This window comes from Trichomycterus rosablanca, chromosome 16 (assembly GCF_030014385.1).
Source record: "Trichomycterus rosablanca isolate fTriRos1 chromosome 16, fTriRos1.hap1, whole genome shotgun sequence".
Lineage (NCBI taxonomy): Eukaryota > Metazoa > Chordata > Actinopteri > Siluriformes > Trichomycteridae > Trichomycterus > Trichomycterus rosablanca.
In genome coordinates this window covers 20,559,186-20,575,732 of record NC_086003.1, presented here as the reverse complement: position 1 = coordinate 20,575,732, position 16,547 = coordinate 20,559,186, and the positions used below count along the sequence as shown (strand labels likewise).

The 16,547-nt window shown below is 36.5% G+C and overlaps 1 protein-coding gene and 3 non-coding genes across 6 annotated transcripts; all 4 read right to left on the bottom strand.

Annotated features, from left to right (window-relative positions):
• Nucleotides 1-1,469: 1,469 nt before the first annotated feature.
• Nucleotides 1,470-10,707, bottom strand: mat2b (methionine adenosyltransferase 2 non-catalytic beta subunit methionine). Of its 3 annotated transcripts, none has more exons than XM_063011557.1 (7): nucleotides 9,120-9,263; nucleotides 7,628-7,822; nucleotides 7,406-7,520; nucleotides 6,428-6,580; nucleotides 5,833-6,026; nucleotides 4,867-4,980; nucleotides 1,470-1,705 (listed from the first exon to the last, which is right to left on the bottom strand). In XM_063011557.1, the coding sequence occupies exons 1-7, from the start codon at nucleotides 9,180-9,182 to the stop codon at nucleotides 1,694-1,696; spliced, it is 846 nt and encodes a 281-aa protein (XP_062867627.1). In that variant the 5' UTR covers nucleotides 9,183-9,263; the 3' UTR covers nucleotides 1,470-1,693. The 3 variants fall into 3 exon arrangements, with proteins under 3 accessions (XP_062867627.1, XP_062867626.1, XP_062867625.1); XM_063011556.1 differs by lacking the exons at nucleotides 1,470-1,705; nucleotides 9,120-9,263 and adding exons at nucleotides 1,836-2,527; nucleotides 10,631-10,707; XM_063011555.1 differs by lacking the exon at nucleotides 1,470-1,705 and adding an exon at nucleotides 1,836-2,527 and having other exon boundaries at nucleotides 9,120-9,262.
• On the bottom strand, nucleotides 8,738-8,810 carry trnav-aac (transfer RNA valine (anticodon AAC)). Its single transcript has one exon. It is a non-coding gene; the product is annotated as a tRNA-Val (tRNA).
• Nucleotides 10,708-14,788: 4,081 nt separating the features above from the next.
• Nucleotides 14,789-14,861, bottom strand: trnav-aac (transfer RNA valine (anticodon AAC)). The gene has a single exon. It is a non-coding gene; the product is annotated as a tRNA-Val (tRNA).
• Nucleotides 14,862-15,241: 380 nt separating this feature from the next.
• On the bottom strand, nucleotides 15,242-15,314 carry trnav-aac (transfer RNA valine (anticodon AAC)). The gene has a single exon. It is a non-coding gene; the product is annotated as a tRNA-Val (tRNA).
• Nucleotides 15,315-16,547: the final 1,233 nt, after the last annotated feature.

The following is a 16,547-nucleotide window of genomic DNA, read 5'->3' as shown; positions in this document are numbered from 1 at the left end:
CGGGAGCTCCGGTTTCCTCCCACAGTCCAAAGACATGCAGTCAGGTTCATTGGACATACAAAAATTGTCCATGACTGTGTTTGATATAACCTTGTGAACTGATGAATCTTGTGTAATGAGTAACTACCGTTCCTGTCATGAACGTCACCAAAGTGTAAACCATGACGCCAAAATCCTAATAAACAATCAAAGAGAATACAATTACGTCCTCGGTGGGGCGGCACATTGGCTAAGTGGGTAGCACTGTCGCCTCACAGCAAGAACGTCCTGGGTTCGATCCCCAGGTGGAGCGGTCCAGGTCCTTTCTGTGTGGAGTTTGCATGTTCTCCCAGTGTCTGCGTGGGTTTCCTGCGGGTGCTCCGGTTTCCTGAGGAGAGTTGGAGACACTAAAATTGTCCATGACTGTGTTTCATATAACCTTGTGAACTGATGAACCTTGTGTAATAAGTAACTACTGTTCCTGTCATGAATGTAACCAAAGTGTAAAACATGACGTTAAAATCCTAATAAACAAACAAACAAAGCAGAGGAACGAAAGTACAGCTAACATTTAAGTTATTAAGTCAAGTATAACTTCTAAGGCAAAGAACCAGACTTTTAAACAGTCTACATTTCAACTTATCAGCAAACTTGTAAATACCAACCTTTGCTGTAAGCAAACATGGTTTTAGAGTTCAAAGACAGTTGTAGCAGCACTTTTACCACTTACAGAATAAGTCTGGACAAAACATTGGCTAAAAGGTGCTGTGTGAACTAACAGTTAATACATAAAATGGTTAATACATTTTATGTATTTTATACACAGGGTTAATACATAAATTAAATAATAATTAAACAATGGCACTGTTTCTATCCGTGTACTGTAAAGATAAGTTATGAATGTTTCTTATTATACAGTAGTTTGTGTGAGGTCCCTGTAGAGTTGTATTGAGTGCTAAATTGTTAATTACAGTGCCCACAGGCATACTAGCTACACCACAGGGTTACCATTTGGTTAAGAATACTTTGCCTATTAGGTTAGCAGTGCCAAGGGGCCAGAAGCTGACCACTGATTAAGGATCAGAGGATTATCACATCCTCTGAATGAAACAGTTATTGGATGAAAGGTTATTTTATTTAGCTTTTCATTTTATTACTTCATGCATGTTAACAATGTGTCAAGTAAGGTAAATGTATAACATTTAAACATCTGGCAACCCTGACAGTGATCTTACGTTTACTTGGTGCTTTTACTGCAAGCTCCTGTTTGTGTAATCTTGGGTGACTTGGGTAAATTTATGATTACTCAAGTCAAAGAACAAGTACATAGAACTTAATAGTATAAAGATCACAACATTTTAAAATGCAAAAGTATTTATAATACCCAGTAAGTAATGTATGTTTAATAGTATTTTTCATTAAAATGTCATATTTAAATTTTCCAAAAATATTTTCCAAAAAAACAGTTTATTTACATTAAAGGAATTCCAGACCATGCAGTTTTCTACAATAAAACAACCCAAAAACAAGGCAAATTTAACAGAATTTTCAGCATTTTATACCTGTCACAGAGCATGGTAGCATTTTCATTGGTTGATTTATGAGGAACACCTTTCTGAAAGCATTTGCACTTTAATTATTAAGCATTTTCTTTTGTCACAATAGATGGCTAGCACATTCTTCCTCCAAGACTTGAAAAGCAAATGCCCTTGCATTAAGACTGGACCTGCGTTAAGACACAGCAAAAACACAAAGCCATGCAAGCCATCATCCTTTTTTTAAAGCTTGGGTACTGACAATGGTAGACAAATGTTTGTACTAAACTCTTTAAGGAAATACAACCAGCACTCTTAGGGTAACATCACACTTAACATTTATTTTCTTAGGTCATATCTTTACACTGTATTCCAAAACTCCAAACAAAAGAAGTTACAACTTGAAGGTTTTTTAGTTCTAAGCTTCAGTGCAGAGTATGTTATAAACAATGATAATGAAAATGAATACTGTTTAAACAAAATTTACAATAGTTGTTCATCTTAAAAGAGTAATTTATTTTAACACTTATGTTTTCTCTGTTCTCATAGAAGCAAAAAAATCAACAAAAAACACAGCATGCATTGCTATATGCGCTAAAGCAAGCTGTTGTTTACATATTGTAATGGAATTCAAGAACACAAAGGATTTTGCAGAACTAAGGAGTGATGCCACAGAGAAATTGCCAAAAGCAAAGACTCCATTATCCATACTGCAATATAAAAAACAAAGAAATTGCTGCTCATGTCATTAATAATCTCATAAATTAAATAAGGCTGTTCCGCCTATAAACAGAGGCCCTGTTTTCTGTTAAAATTAGGAATGTGAGTGCTGTCTCTCAGTGAAAGACGGTCTGTCTCCAGCGTTTATCATGAAGAAATGGCCACAGACTGTCTCTTATCGCTGATTTAAAAACTGTTGGTTCTACACTTAGCCCGAGCAGCTCCAGACGAGAACACTCCAACTGTGCATTCTGTGGCCGCTGAGCCCCAGCTCCTGCAGGCTGCTCTGTCAGCTACACACACACACACACACACACACACACACACACACACACACACACACACACACACACACACACACACACACAAACACACACAAACACACACAAACACACACAAACAAACACACACAAACACACACACAAACACCATTTTACATTTTACACAGTAAATAACCCAGGACATTCTACCAACTTCACTGGTAATAGTAAGGCTTTGTAGGCTTCAACTTGCAACCAATTTACCAATTGGTCTAGGATGTCATTTTACACAGGATATGATCCATACAAATTTCACAATAATGGATTTCGTAAAATATCCATCCAGCTAATTACAGCTAATTGTAATTTTGTTAGTTTTATAAGGCAACATTTCTATCCTTGCTGTGACCCCCTGGTGGCCTTTCTCCCTAGATTGAAAAGCACCGTTTGAAAATTGCCCAGGGTAGATCCTTTCCAGTGATGTACTGACTTTAGTTCACACAAGAGCCCTGTCGATACTTCCCAAAAGTGTCCAAGGTCTCACCCCTGTAAAGTGCTGCACTGATCTACCCAGAATATACCCACCTAAGCCTGGATTAATCATGCCACCTGAATTTAAAAAACTGATGCTTACATAACAGCTGCATGGGTTAAACACAAACTTGTTTGGGTATCCAATGTGTAAGTTAACTAAAATGTCAGCTAATGAAACTCCATGTGAACCTGCCTGCTAAGTAAACTTGGTCCAAAAAAACAAGTCAAAACATTTGTACATCAGTCATTATTTACCTTAAAGACATTTCTAAGAAGAAAACCTGAAGAACCTGAGCCGATGGTATTATGATATCTCTTTTACAACCAAACACTCTAAACCAGTATCCCTTAAAGTAACAAACAACCAACAATCCCCTTCCACACACACACACACAAACAAACACACATATATATACACACACACAAATCCACCACACAATTATAAAGTGACTGTAAGATTGATCACATGAGTAGGGCTGTCACAAATACTTGCTTATAACTGACTACTCAGTCAAAAAAAAATTCAATAAAAGTTTTATGTTATCAAATATTCCACTAAAAACTAGAAAAAAAGAAAACAAACCCCAAGAAAGACCATTAAGTTGCATGGCAGAAATCAATAGGCTAAAAGGTCCTTTAAAAAATTGTGCAGTTGAGTGTCAACTCTGCAAGAAAGAGCCCAAGAGCAAGAACGACCTCGAGCATTAAAACAGCACAACCTCGGGGCAGGAGCTTTTAAAACAATGACACGTTGGTTCACACTGCAGCACAAATAAGTAAATGGAACCTGAACTTATGTTACGTGCACAAATATTTATTGTAGATCTACAGATCTACAGTTATTGGCTGATGATACTAGTCTTACTATTACTTAAATAAATTAGTTAGCACAAACTTATTTTTACTTTATAAAAATGCTGTAAATGTTGCTGTATGTTTGTAAAAACTCATGCATGCAGGCAATGTAAGAAAATGGAGGGTGAATAAAACAAAATAGAGGTGGGTGCTCATGTATTTTGAGGGAAAGTACATTCCCAGAAGGGAAGGCCAAATGCATTTATTTCCCAACAATTGTCAAACCGTCCTTTGTGGGAACCAAAAGCTAGCACAAACTTTAATTAATAATGTCAAACAACCACAAACAAACAAGTTGTTAACCTTATAACATACCCAATGTATGAATTTTGCACAATTTGAAAAGCTAAAAATCTTGAGGATATTAATGCATGCTGTGGTTTGTTCTCAGTGAACCACTGCCAAAGATGCTTTAAATGCTATTTTTAATGCTAGCAAAAACCTTGTGCAATTGTCCCTATAAATGTTACAGATAATTTAGATGTAGGAAAAAATTTTAATAAAAAAAAAGTTTGTCCAACACATAGTCAGACACGGTACAACTAGCAGTGGAATGCTTTGATAACTGTCCAGTCACATGAGCAATAAGTTGGATAATAATAAAACACCAAATATACACAGATAATAGAAAAATGTAAAAGTAGAGATTTAAATGAAAAATAAAAATATATAAATGTAAAATGCACAATATAAAGCGTACACATCAAATGTGGACACATCACACACAGCAAGAAATTTTTAGCAATGTATTATTATTATTTTTTTTGCATATACATTAATGTTATGTTCAAGATTTAGGATTTGATTTTATGAGAATTATGAAATTAATCAAAATGACATTAACCGTACACTTACTTATTTGTCAGTTTTAACTACTAATATCCCTAGTTCATTGTAAGCGCTACACACATAAATTGATGTCTGAGTGACACAACAGATATAACATGTAAATATGACTTGTGGACCTGTGGACAGTGACTTACCTGTATGAGATGACTGCTGGGCAGGCTAAACGCATCAGCGATGGCACAGGCAATTTCATATTTGGTCATCTGCTCTTTGCCAGAATAATGGAAGATTCCACGAAGAGAGGAGTCCTTAAAGGTCACATTAAAATTTTCACATTACTTTATACTACCTGTACAACCAGTGTTAAATTAAAAACTTATAATAATTTATTACTGTTTTGGAGTGGGGCAAGAAGATCATTCATACAATTTATATTACATAGAAATAGTGCTGAATTAGTGTTGATCATATTCTAAGGTGCATAAAACAATTTTTGAGCTATATATGTGCCTTATATATACAATTAGCTGTATAAACAGTTCATTACAATCATTTTATATTATATAATTATGTGCTTTTACACTTACTGTCTGCACATTAATAAGGGAAGCTTCTTTTTTAAATTTTAAGTAACATACTGCACTAAAACGCCTAATGTCACATGCTTTGTAACTCTTCAGTGCATATGTGGTTCGTCTTATATGGCAGCTCAGCGATTAAGGTACTGGAGTAGTACTCAGAAGGTTGCTGGCTCAACACATGATGATGGATTTGCACCTTGTCCAGGATGTGCTACTGCATTGTGGCCAGTAATTCTGGGGAAGCCGGATGCACCTCAACCCTGATTAGTATAAAGTGGTGGTAAATGGTGATGAGGCTATATTTAGTTGTCAGCTCCTGGGCAGAGAGAACTCAATTTTTTTTTTTTTTAATTTATACGTTTATTATCCAGCAGGGGGCAGTGTACTAATAAAAACAGACGACAAGCAAAGCTGTGGGATATTAGAAAATAATTTAAATTATGTCTTTAAATGCTTTACATTTTGAGAGGATTTTCCACTTTTACCTTTATCTAGTAAATACCAATTCCTAATTGTGAATGAACTGCTGCATGCACAACCCCACTCTGATATCAAGGAGATCACCACACCACTGCTTACCTGAAGAGCTCTTTCAGCCATGTTCCTGCACACACGAGCCACATCATTGGTGTAAGTTGGGAAGCGCTGCTGGCAGTGATCTATAGTGGAACTCTCTGCTCCTTCCTGAACACGATCCCACAGCACCGTTACTGCACTCTCCTCAACCTTCTCCACCTCACCATACAGAATGGGCACCCTGAGTACAGCCGCACCTGGGAAAGGGAAATCCAAGGCATAACACAATAACAGCATAAAGATCTGTCAGAGAACTGGATACAATGGAATACGCTTAAATAATGCTTAATGTATTTAATGTTTTTACTAAGCATTGTCCTTGTTAGGGTCGCATTGTGTCCAGCAAAAGCAGAAAACACTGGACACAAGCCAAAAATACATAGACATGGAGCCAATACATTGTTACACTCACACATTTACTCACTCTCACACATTTACTCACTATACTCACTCACACTTAGTGGCAATTTAGTGTGGCCAATTCACCTAGTGCAAGTACTTGAGAAGTATTTATTTAACAGCTGTGTCACTGTGTCTTCTCTTAAATAGATTTTGGTGTGGATAATAATAAAACATAAGAAAAGAGAAGCTATCATACCTGGGCAATGTCTGATTATCTCCCTCTCACCCTCAAGCTTGGACTTTCCATACATGTTTAATGGGTTAGGAGCATCGTTTTCTCCATATGGTGGATTACGCCCATCAAACACATAGTCAGTGCTAATGTAGATAAGGAAGATGCCACCTGCCACTATTGTAAGAAAACAAACCATAAAATTAGACAGGCACTATTATATAATTATATAACATATTATTTAGAATCCTAAAGGCACTTTTTAATTTCTTTTTTATATTTTACCAATGTTTTATATCCTGGTGGGCCCAGTTTCCCCGGAATCACTGAGCACAATGCAGTAACGCACCCTGGAGAGGACGTCAATCCATTACGGGGCCTCTGCCACCACCCACATCCGGACATGGCCAATCAAGTCTGTATGCAAACGCCTGATCGGACACCAATCCATCATGAGGCCTTGGCCACCACCCACATCCAGACATGGCCAATCATGGCTGCATGCAAATGCCGGACCGGCTAATAGCACGACTGGGATTCAAACCCTAGATCCCAGCGGTAGTGAGCTAGGTTAATTTACTGCTGCACCACCCAAGCACCCCGGCACTAAATGTTCAAATTAACTTTGAAAGAGTCATGTTTTCACTTCTATTTAACTTGATCATTCTATAATAATAAATTGTGTTTAGATACATCACATTGATAAAGCAACCAGGTTACACAATTTTTCACAGTAATACAAAATGTTCATCCACTTTTTCTCCCAATTTAGTTATTTCCGATTCCTAAATGTAAATCCACTGCCGCTTGCACGCATCCACTAGCCGGCCACTTCTTATCACCTACTAGTGATGTGGGTCTGTGTGTGAACTGGCAGGGTGTTTCATAACTTGTATTAGACCCATCGTGACCCTGGCCAGGATAAAACGGTGGTAAAGTAGACAATAAATTAATGAAAGAATTGAGTTGCAGGTCTGAATGGATTCATATCACTACACTGACCTGCTTCTTTAGCAAGAGTAGCACATGCATGTACATTCAGGTTTAAAGCAGCCTCCGTATGGTGCTCCACCACGTCTGGCCTTCTTTCAGCAGCGCAGTGCACAATCACATGGGGCTGAGAGCAAAACAATCAACAGCTTGGACATGTAAAGACTGTAAGCAGTAGGTGACACTAATGTTAGTCTTAAAGCTGTGCTGCTATGGGCTGTAAGATGTAAGCACCTGAAAGTTGTGAACGACCGACCGCACAGCTTCCTCGTCCAGTAGGTTGCAGCTCAGAAAGCGAGGACGAGCACGGGAATACCCACTGCCCAGCGTGTTCCAGTCATTGTTCTGAAACTCCCTGTAGACTGCACGTCCGAGAAGACCTGTGGCTCCTGTCACGAGCACACGGCGGTATGGAGTGTACACAGTGTCCTGAAAAAAACCAAGAGTGGTTACTCAAAGTGAGCTTAATTACAAACCATGGCAACAGCCTGATTATAAGTGCTAGATATTTACATGGTTCATTTGTTAATCTGATTTTTCTAGACTGGCAGTGTAACAACCTGTGATAATACTGTTTACTTTCCTTGTATGTTTTTAACAAAAAAAGATCACATTATTTTAACATTTTATTGACCAAGTAGCTACATTCTATTCTATCAATACTGTCCACAGTCAGGCTTAGACAGTGGCATGCAAAATAGAAACTTTTACATTTCTTTAGTTAATCGATTGACAGTTTAGGTCCTTGGCAAGAGGTTCATTCATGGCCTGTCACGCACACACACAGCCCTCTGTTCTATTTATTTAAATGGGTGCAGCCAAACTAACTGCATTTATATTTGCATTGAAAAGCTAAATCGTTGTGGTTTTTTAGCAGGCAGATTTTCACAAAATGAAAAGTTGCAAAAATAATTGAATCCCCAAGACAACCAAACATACTTGTCTGCTATAAATGTATAAACATGTGGCTTCAATTCTTTGGCCATTGCGCATATGAGTTCTTCCTGACTGGACCTACTGATAAGACTTAAGTTGTTTTAAACTTGTGGTTTAGTTCTTTTTACCACAACACTTAAATAAGCATTTAGATGTGGATCCCCTTTGGTGACCTGCCATATAAATACTAGTAGGCTAGTGGCTTAGAAGCGTATGAACTCGTGCAAAGACGCATGAAGGTGGACGAGGAGAATACAAACGAAAGAAAGCCACAAAAACACACAAGAGACATATGCACGGACGCACAAAATATATAAAAACATAGCGGTGCAGTGTATTTTGCCTAATACGTTTGGCAAAATAATACCTCCTTACAAACACAATCATTTCAGTAAGTTAAATAAAACATGTTTCCGCCCGGTCTCGAACCGGGGACCTTTCGCGTGTTAGGCGAACGTGATAACCACTACACTACGGAAACATGCGATACACTGTCACTGAGTGAGGAGTTGTTGGTGGTCTAGCATGCCTATGGCATTTTATACATTGCATTGTGACTGAATGATTAAAACACTGCTTTATCACAAAAGAAAATCAGCCTGCTAAAAAACCAATTAAACATACTTGTCTCCTGCAAGTGTATAAAAACATTTGACTTCAATTCTTTGACCATGGTGTGTTTACGTAAGCGAATCCGATATCTCGATGACTGTTAAAATATAATTACTAAGCAATCAAGAGTACACTAATCTAATGACAACCCATAAAGGTTCAGTTGTGCAGATCTTACCTGTACAAGCTGTACATGACCTGGACTAAAAAGGATCTTTAGTTCTTTATCTCTGACGCTCATGTCACTAATGCTATCCCACCACCCGAATGTTTATAATAAGCCACCTGTTGTATTTATAACCGTCTGACTTTAGGAGTTACAAACAATCTGAATAACCGACACGACATGATAACAAGCTTAAATAAACCTAAACAGATATGCGCAATGGTTAGAATGGGAAGGAAATGGAGGTGTGTGTCCTAAACCGCATCTTATTCACTACATAGTGCACTGTTTTGAAAATTAACTCGTGGATGTAATCTATCCAGTGCACTATAAATCCAGCGCTACAATACAGTACATTATTGTCCAACCGAAATACCTAAAGTGGTAAAATGCCCAAAAGTGTAATGTAAAGTTTGTGTATGTTACCCATTTGAGGCACGCTACTTTTAAGCAGTAAGCAGGTGCAAATGGGACGATTCCAGCGCATGCGTTCTAGTGAATAAACGTTTTGGCTCTTTTCAGCGAGTCATATCAATTGACTCTTTCGGCTCAGAAACGATTCTTCGTTCTTTGTGTATTTATAACTCTAAAAACTATCAACATATATTTAATGCAAAAATAATACATTGTAATTAGATTTGTGTGTACTATAATAGAGATTTCTGTTAAAATGAACTGTCAAAACTATTGGCTTATCGAGTAATCTCTCATAATTTACAGTTGGAAATCCAAAACTACTAAACATTTGTAAGGCAATGTAGGCAAGCTTCTTTGTCTTTTAAAACACTTTCAGAATTTCTACTTTGTGAATAAAATGACACTCATAACACTGTCCACAGTCAACCAATCATTACACTGCCAGGCACTGCAAGGCAATTATGTTGTCTTGATGTTACACCTAATTTTGACATTTGCAGTGTTGCATGGGCATAGTTAGAAAGTCAATATAAAATGCTACCCACATTTAATTAACATATTATTTAGCCATCACGATCTATAGTTATGGTTAGCTAGCCTAGTTTCTTATTAAAAGCTTTTTACTATCTAATAACTTTAGAAATATTTTCATTACGGGCACTCGGGTGTCTAATTCTATTTACACAATACAATACTCGTGTACACCTAAACTTTAGGTCCTAAACGATACGACTTAAACATACGATTCGTTTACAAGTTATACAAAACAGAATGTATCGATCATTCAGGATGAAGCAAGGACATGTATCCTAAACCTAAATTACTTAAATAATTTGGGGTTTAAAGAACTGACTAAACTACTTACAAACCATAACGCCTACCTTTTATACGAGACAACAAAACACTTATTAGACATCCAGACCCCGCATCCCTGTAAAAACCTCTATGTGTCTGATTTAATAGATTATTACACTTTTAATATTCATCTACCAGTCTCTACTGCATGTATTACTAAATCTTAGTTCATAAAACACAAAAGACCATAACGTAAGGTATGAATTGATAATGAGTGCAGTATCACCCACTTTCAAACATCCCACATTTACCTCAAATTCGCTATATTCAAATCCAGGCATATTTTGTTTGTTTGTTGTTAATTTGGACGCATCAGTTGGTGCAAAATCTTCCTGAAAGCTGTTGGTCCGGATAGTTTACGTGCCGTTACGGCATTTCAACATAAAAGTCCTTTAATCAGTATTTGTGATCTTAATGTCTGTGATGATCTTTTTTTTTTTTTTTTAAATCAACACTATTACATAAACATACATATAGTATATATATATAATATATATATATATATATATATATATATATATATATATATATATATATATATATATATATATATATATATTGTAGCGTCAGTGGGAGGAGCCGTGGTATCCAGGCTTACCGTCAGCGTGTATCCCAGTGTGGGAGACTGGGTGGCTGCGGTGAGAGCTGGATAGGTAGCTTATATGTTTGTCTGTTGTATGAATGTATGTGTGTATGTATGAGTGTACGTCCTAAACCACTGAGAGATCTGCCAAGGGCAGCTCACTCGAGGTCCCGACGCTCGCCTTCCTGCTCGCCGGCGCCACAATATATATATATATGAACACATTATCAAAAAAATATATGATCTCGCACTAATTTTAACAATAAAGTATTGTTAAGCAGAGAAATAAAAAATTTAAACATAAAAGAAAAAACCAAGCCAGAGGAATTACAATCATCTAAAATAAATCTTGTACCAAAAGGGTATTATATACAATGAAAGTCAATAAAAGATAAATAAGTAAATGAATGAAAATCTCCTTAGAAAATGCTCCGCTTATATAAATTTAAAGTGTTTTTAAACAGTTACCAATTTACATAATTTTTACAACTTATTTAATGAGGGGCTCAAAGAACTAATTGTTTGTAAATATATTTTCAAATCTGAATTGTCTGTGATGATCTCGGTTAGAGGGCCCTTAAACAGCCTCGGCAATAAATTTGTTTGGGTTTCTTTTTTTTATTCTCTTATATTTTAGAAATAAATAATATCAGACTGTGACTTTCATTATACGTTTTATTTATCTAATGCAATGTGTTCTTTGATTTCAGCCCAAACCCTACCACCTGCCTCACATGCTATTTGACCCTTATTCAAGCAGATCTATCAAAAACATTGGTTGAATAGTTCAGTAAAATAAAATTAAATATATTTTAATTAAATATTATGTAAGCTATTAAGGATTAATAGCTAAAATCAGTATATGTGTGCTTGTAGATGTCTGTTCACAGAGACAATAACAGCATCTATTTGTTAGAGCCATCCATGGTAACAAAATAAAACTAATTGTGTGATCCTTCTGTAAGATTTTTTTATACCTTCCCAACAAGCAAACTCCATCACTAAACCAGTGGCCACTGGTAGCTTAGCTACCCTGTTTCCCCGAAAATAAGACAGTGTCTTACATTAATTTTTGCTCCCAAAGATGCGCTAGGTCTTATTTTCAGGGGATGTCTTATTTTTCCATGAAGAAGAATTCACATTTATTGTTGAACAAAAAAAATGAACATTTATTATATACTGTATACTGTATATATATATATATATATATATATATATATATATATATATATATATATATACAGTATACAGTATATACTAAGCCACTTGTACAGCAGGGACGATATTACAGCTTCCGGCCACCAGGGGGAGCTCACCACAGCACACTCGTACAGCACAGCAGGGACAGCGTACGGTCCAAACAAAAACTTTGCTAGGTCTTACTTTCGGGGGAGGCCTTATATTTAGCAATTCAGCAAAACCTCTACTAGGTCTTATTTTCAGGGGATGTCTTAATTTCGGGGAAACACGGTAGTAGCAGTTAACTTTAAAAAAAAGTTGCTACTGCATGTGTGTGAATAAGCGTCGTTGTTTGGCTATCATGATTGCCAGGTTCAGCAAGAATATCCCCCCCAAAGTCTATCTAAAACCCACCCTTCAGAAATCCCCAAAATCCAAGGTGTCATAGACGTCTATAAATGGAAAAAGAACTACCAGTGTACTTCTTTTAAATCTTCCGTTAATCTTACTTTGTTTTTAATTTTATATTGCAGTTTATACTTTTTAAGCATTTTGTCTAAAACGACAATATTATATAAAAAGAAAATGTTTAATGCGTCGCTTTTATTGTGGAATATCTGAGCATGTCCCGTCTGGTTAAATGTCTGCCTATTTCAAAGGTGTTTCATACGAAAAAAAAACAAAAAACAATTAGTAAAAGGTAAAGCAGGTGTCAGTAAAAGTGACATTGGACGTCACCTTAGTTTTTTTTTTAGGGCTGTCGAAGTTAACGCGATAATAACGCATTAACGCGATTTCAATTTAACGCGATTAAAAATAATAGTGCCGTTAACGCAAATTCTAGTTAATGTTGAGACTTGACTGGTAGAACAAACGTTTTAATGTCGGACTTGCCACCGTTTTTCATTTGCGGTTTGTTAACATAATGTAACCGAGCGTTGTAGTGATGCACTTATAAAGAAATAAATACACGCTATATTCACAAGTTGTCGGGAGCAGAACACTTTTATTAACTTATTCTGTTAAGGTACCAAATACCGGAAAGCTGAGTCAAGCACGTTAGTCCATGCACTATGGAAGCCCCAAAGGATCAAAACACACTCACTTCGTGTAGAAACGGCCATCAAACCATTGTCACGATACAACCACAGAAAAGTCTGTTACAATAACTACACCTTATCCCACCTAAAGCACCGCTGATCTACAATGTTTGCTGATGGAGAAATTCTAACCTACAATCTGACATTTACTGCCTAGTATGTGAGTGAATAAAACTCCCTTACAGTTTTCTCTTGTCCCAGCCGTTTTTAACATCAGTACATTTAGCATAAAATGTGTTCACCATTTTAATTGTAACATTTCACTTAAAAATCCTTGTTTTCTATAACATTTACACAGATTTTTTTAAATGTGATTAATCGCGATTAACTATATGAAATTCTGAGATTAATCGCGATTAAAAATTTTAATCGTTTGACAGCCCTATTATTTTTTTTTATCTAGTTTTGTGGTTGTATGTGTCAAACTTACATGCTACAGTGCCATGAAACCACCTTACTTTACGACTCCTAAATCTGGGGGTTTTGTAGCTGTTTACAACATTTTTGTCTTTTGTTTCATGTACCTTTATTGTGCCTTTGTTTTTTGTTTCATGCACCTTTATCTTTCAGCCTAAGGAGAAGCTTTAATTTTCTTTTCTAGATCCTTTTTTTTATTTTTCTAGCTTCATTTACCTTTCTGCTTTTTACGTTTGGCTTTTCTTTCCAGAAATTTCATTTTCAACTTTAGGTTCAGTTGATTTTCTTTGTCTTCTCTGTTTGGCCTCGATCATTTCAAACTTTAGTTTCAGCTTCTCCTCCTTTTCTAATTTTTGGACCATTTAGCAATCTTATTAGGAAACGTATTTTTCCAACAAATGGCTCGTTTGAAATGCTGTCGATTGTAAGACTCTGCTACTTTCTCTTATAGATATTTCATCCACAGTTTGCTTCTGAACTTCATTTATCTCAGTGCCAGTCAGCATGGTCTCTTCTGTGTTCTTGCTGCACTGATTTGCCTCCCCTGACCAGCACTGACTGAGTTCTAACAGACTTTTAATATTGACGTAATTAAATGTTGTTTACAATTACATTACAACATTTAACGTACACATTGTTTTGTTCACCGTCGCTTTTACCTGCTTGCACTGACGTGTTGAGTTTACATGCTGTTTATAGTACTTGCATACAACACTACAACACTGGTTTATTTACTCAATATTGCATTTATCATTGTGTTAAATGTCAAGTGATAAGTTATTATTCTTTATTTAATAATTGCACGGAATCATGCGCAAATAGAGTACTTGTCATGACTAAACCTATTGATAAGGCTTTAGTTGTTTTAAACTTGTGGTTTAGATGTTCTTACCACAACACTTAAATAAGCATTTAGATGTGGATCCCCGTTGGTGACCTGCCGTAAATACTAGTGGCTTAGAAGCGCATGAGCTCGTGCAAAGACGCATGAAGGTGGACGAGGAGAATACAAACGAAAGAAAGCCACAGAAACATATAAAAACATAGCGGTGCAGTGTATTTTGACTAATAAATTTGGCAAAATAATACCTCCTTACAAACACAATCATTTCAATAAGTTAAATAAAACATGTTTCCGCCCGGTCTCGAACCGGGGACCTTTCGCGTGTTAGGCGAACGTGATAACCACTACACTACGGAAACATGCGAACTCATGTTACTGAGTGAGGAGTTGTTGGTGGTCTAGCATGCCTATGAATTCTTATATATTGCAAACAATGTACCCAAATTGTATTTGAGTTAGTTTTGTGCTTTTACCAGCAACCAATGACAAATGTACGTTGAACTTGCACCACACTAGAGGATGTAATCTGCAGACAGCATGCCCTCGTTGTGTTTCTGGGTGAAGCCGGACCCACACGGGTTAAGTGATTACTTAAATGAATACTAAGGATAAATTCGTGATTTAATTAATAAAGTTCACTTGACCCGATAGCGCCTGTTATTTAACGTTGTTTAAAAGGTTATGGAATGCGTGAATGTGTGTTAGTTTCACAGCGTCATTTTAGTAAATAAGATAAACGTGTTTCCGCCCGGTCTCGAACCGGGGACCTTTCGCGTGTTAGGCGAACGTGATAACCACTACACTACGGAAACATGCAAACAAGCCTTACTAAATGAAGGGTTGCTGGTGGTTTATAAAAGTAGCAGCGATAGAAAACGCATGCACTGCTGAATTTTTAAGCTGCAGTTCACCAGGCAGGGGTATAGTAATGTAAACATACCCTATTTATTTTGTCCTTTTTTGTTATTTTTTTTATTGGCCGTTGGCAGATCAGCTAATAGGTGCATTACCACCAGCAGCTAAATTGGAGTGTGGAACAGGAGCAGGGCCGGAGTGGGACCCTTTTTCAGCCCGGGAGTTTCATTCCCAAACCCGGCCCACTTTTTCCACGGAGGAAGAATTTGAATAAATGAAACAGCAGCTAGCTCTTACAATGCCTTTTTATTGGGTCTAAGTTCAGGTATATGTTGGTAAGTTAACAGAAAACACTTGACTTAAACATGTTTAATTTAAATCAGATAAAGATTTAAAAGGTAAAAAATGTTATAAAGATGAAAACGTATTTACATTTGTACAGGAGCAATAAGTTGAAATAAAAATAATTTGAAATTAAAATTGTATGTCTACTACATTTAAATTTACTAATACATTCAAATAGACCAATAGACTTTTAAAAAACTGAGAAGGGTTCATTTATTCTACAATTGTAGATTAGAAGACTGAGACGATTAGAAGACTGAGACCATTAGCTACAACAGCCTTACCCAAGTTCATCCATTTCATAGATATAGTAACATATCACATTTATTTAACACATATAGTAACATATCAGTATAAGGCAGGGCCGGAGTGGGCCCCTTTTTCAGCCCAGGAGTTTCATGCCCAAACCCGGCCCACTTTTTCCATGCAAGAGGAATTTAAATAAATGAAACAGCAGCTAGCTCTTACAATGCCTTTTTATTGGGTATAAGTTCAGGTATATGTTGGTAAGTTAACAGAAAACACTTCACTTAAACATGTTTAATTCAAATTTAAATCAGATAAAGATTTAAAAGGTAAAAACATTTGATAAAGATGAAAACGTATTTACATTTGTACAGGAGCAATAAGTTGAAATAAAAATTATTTGAAATTAAAACTGCATTTGTCTTCCCAACAGAGATGAGCTCTATTGTTAGGTTTACACTAAGCTTCACTACTCGCATATTTAGTAGGCTACCTACAGCATCAAAAGCCTCCTAAACAGTGCACTGGTTTCTGCAACTTTATTAATAACGGTGTGATTGTCTATAGACATGAGAATTTCCTTCTCTGTGTACAAGAGT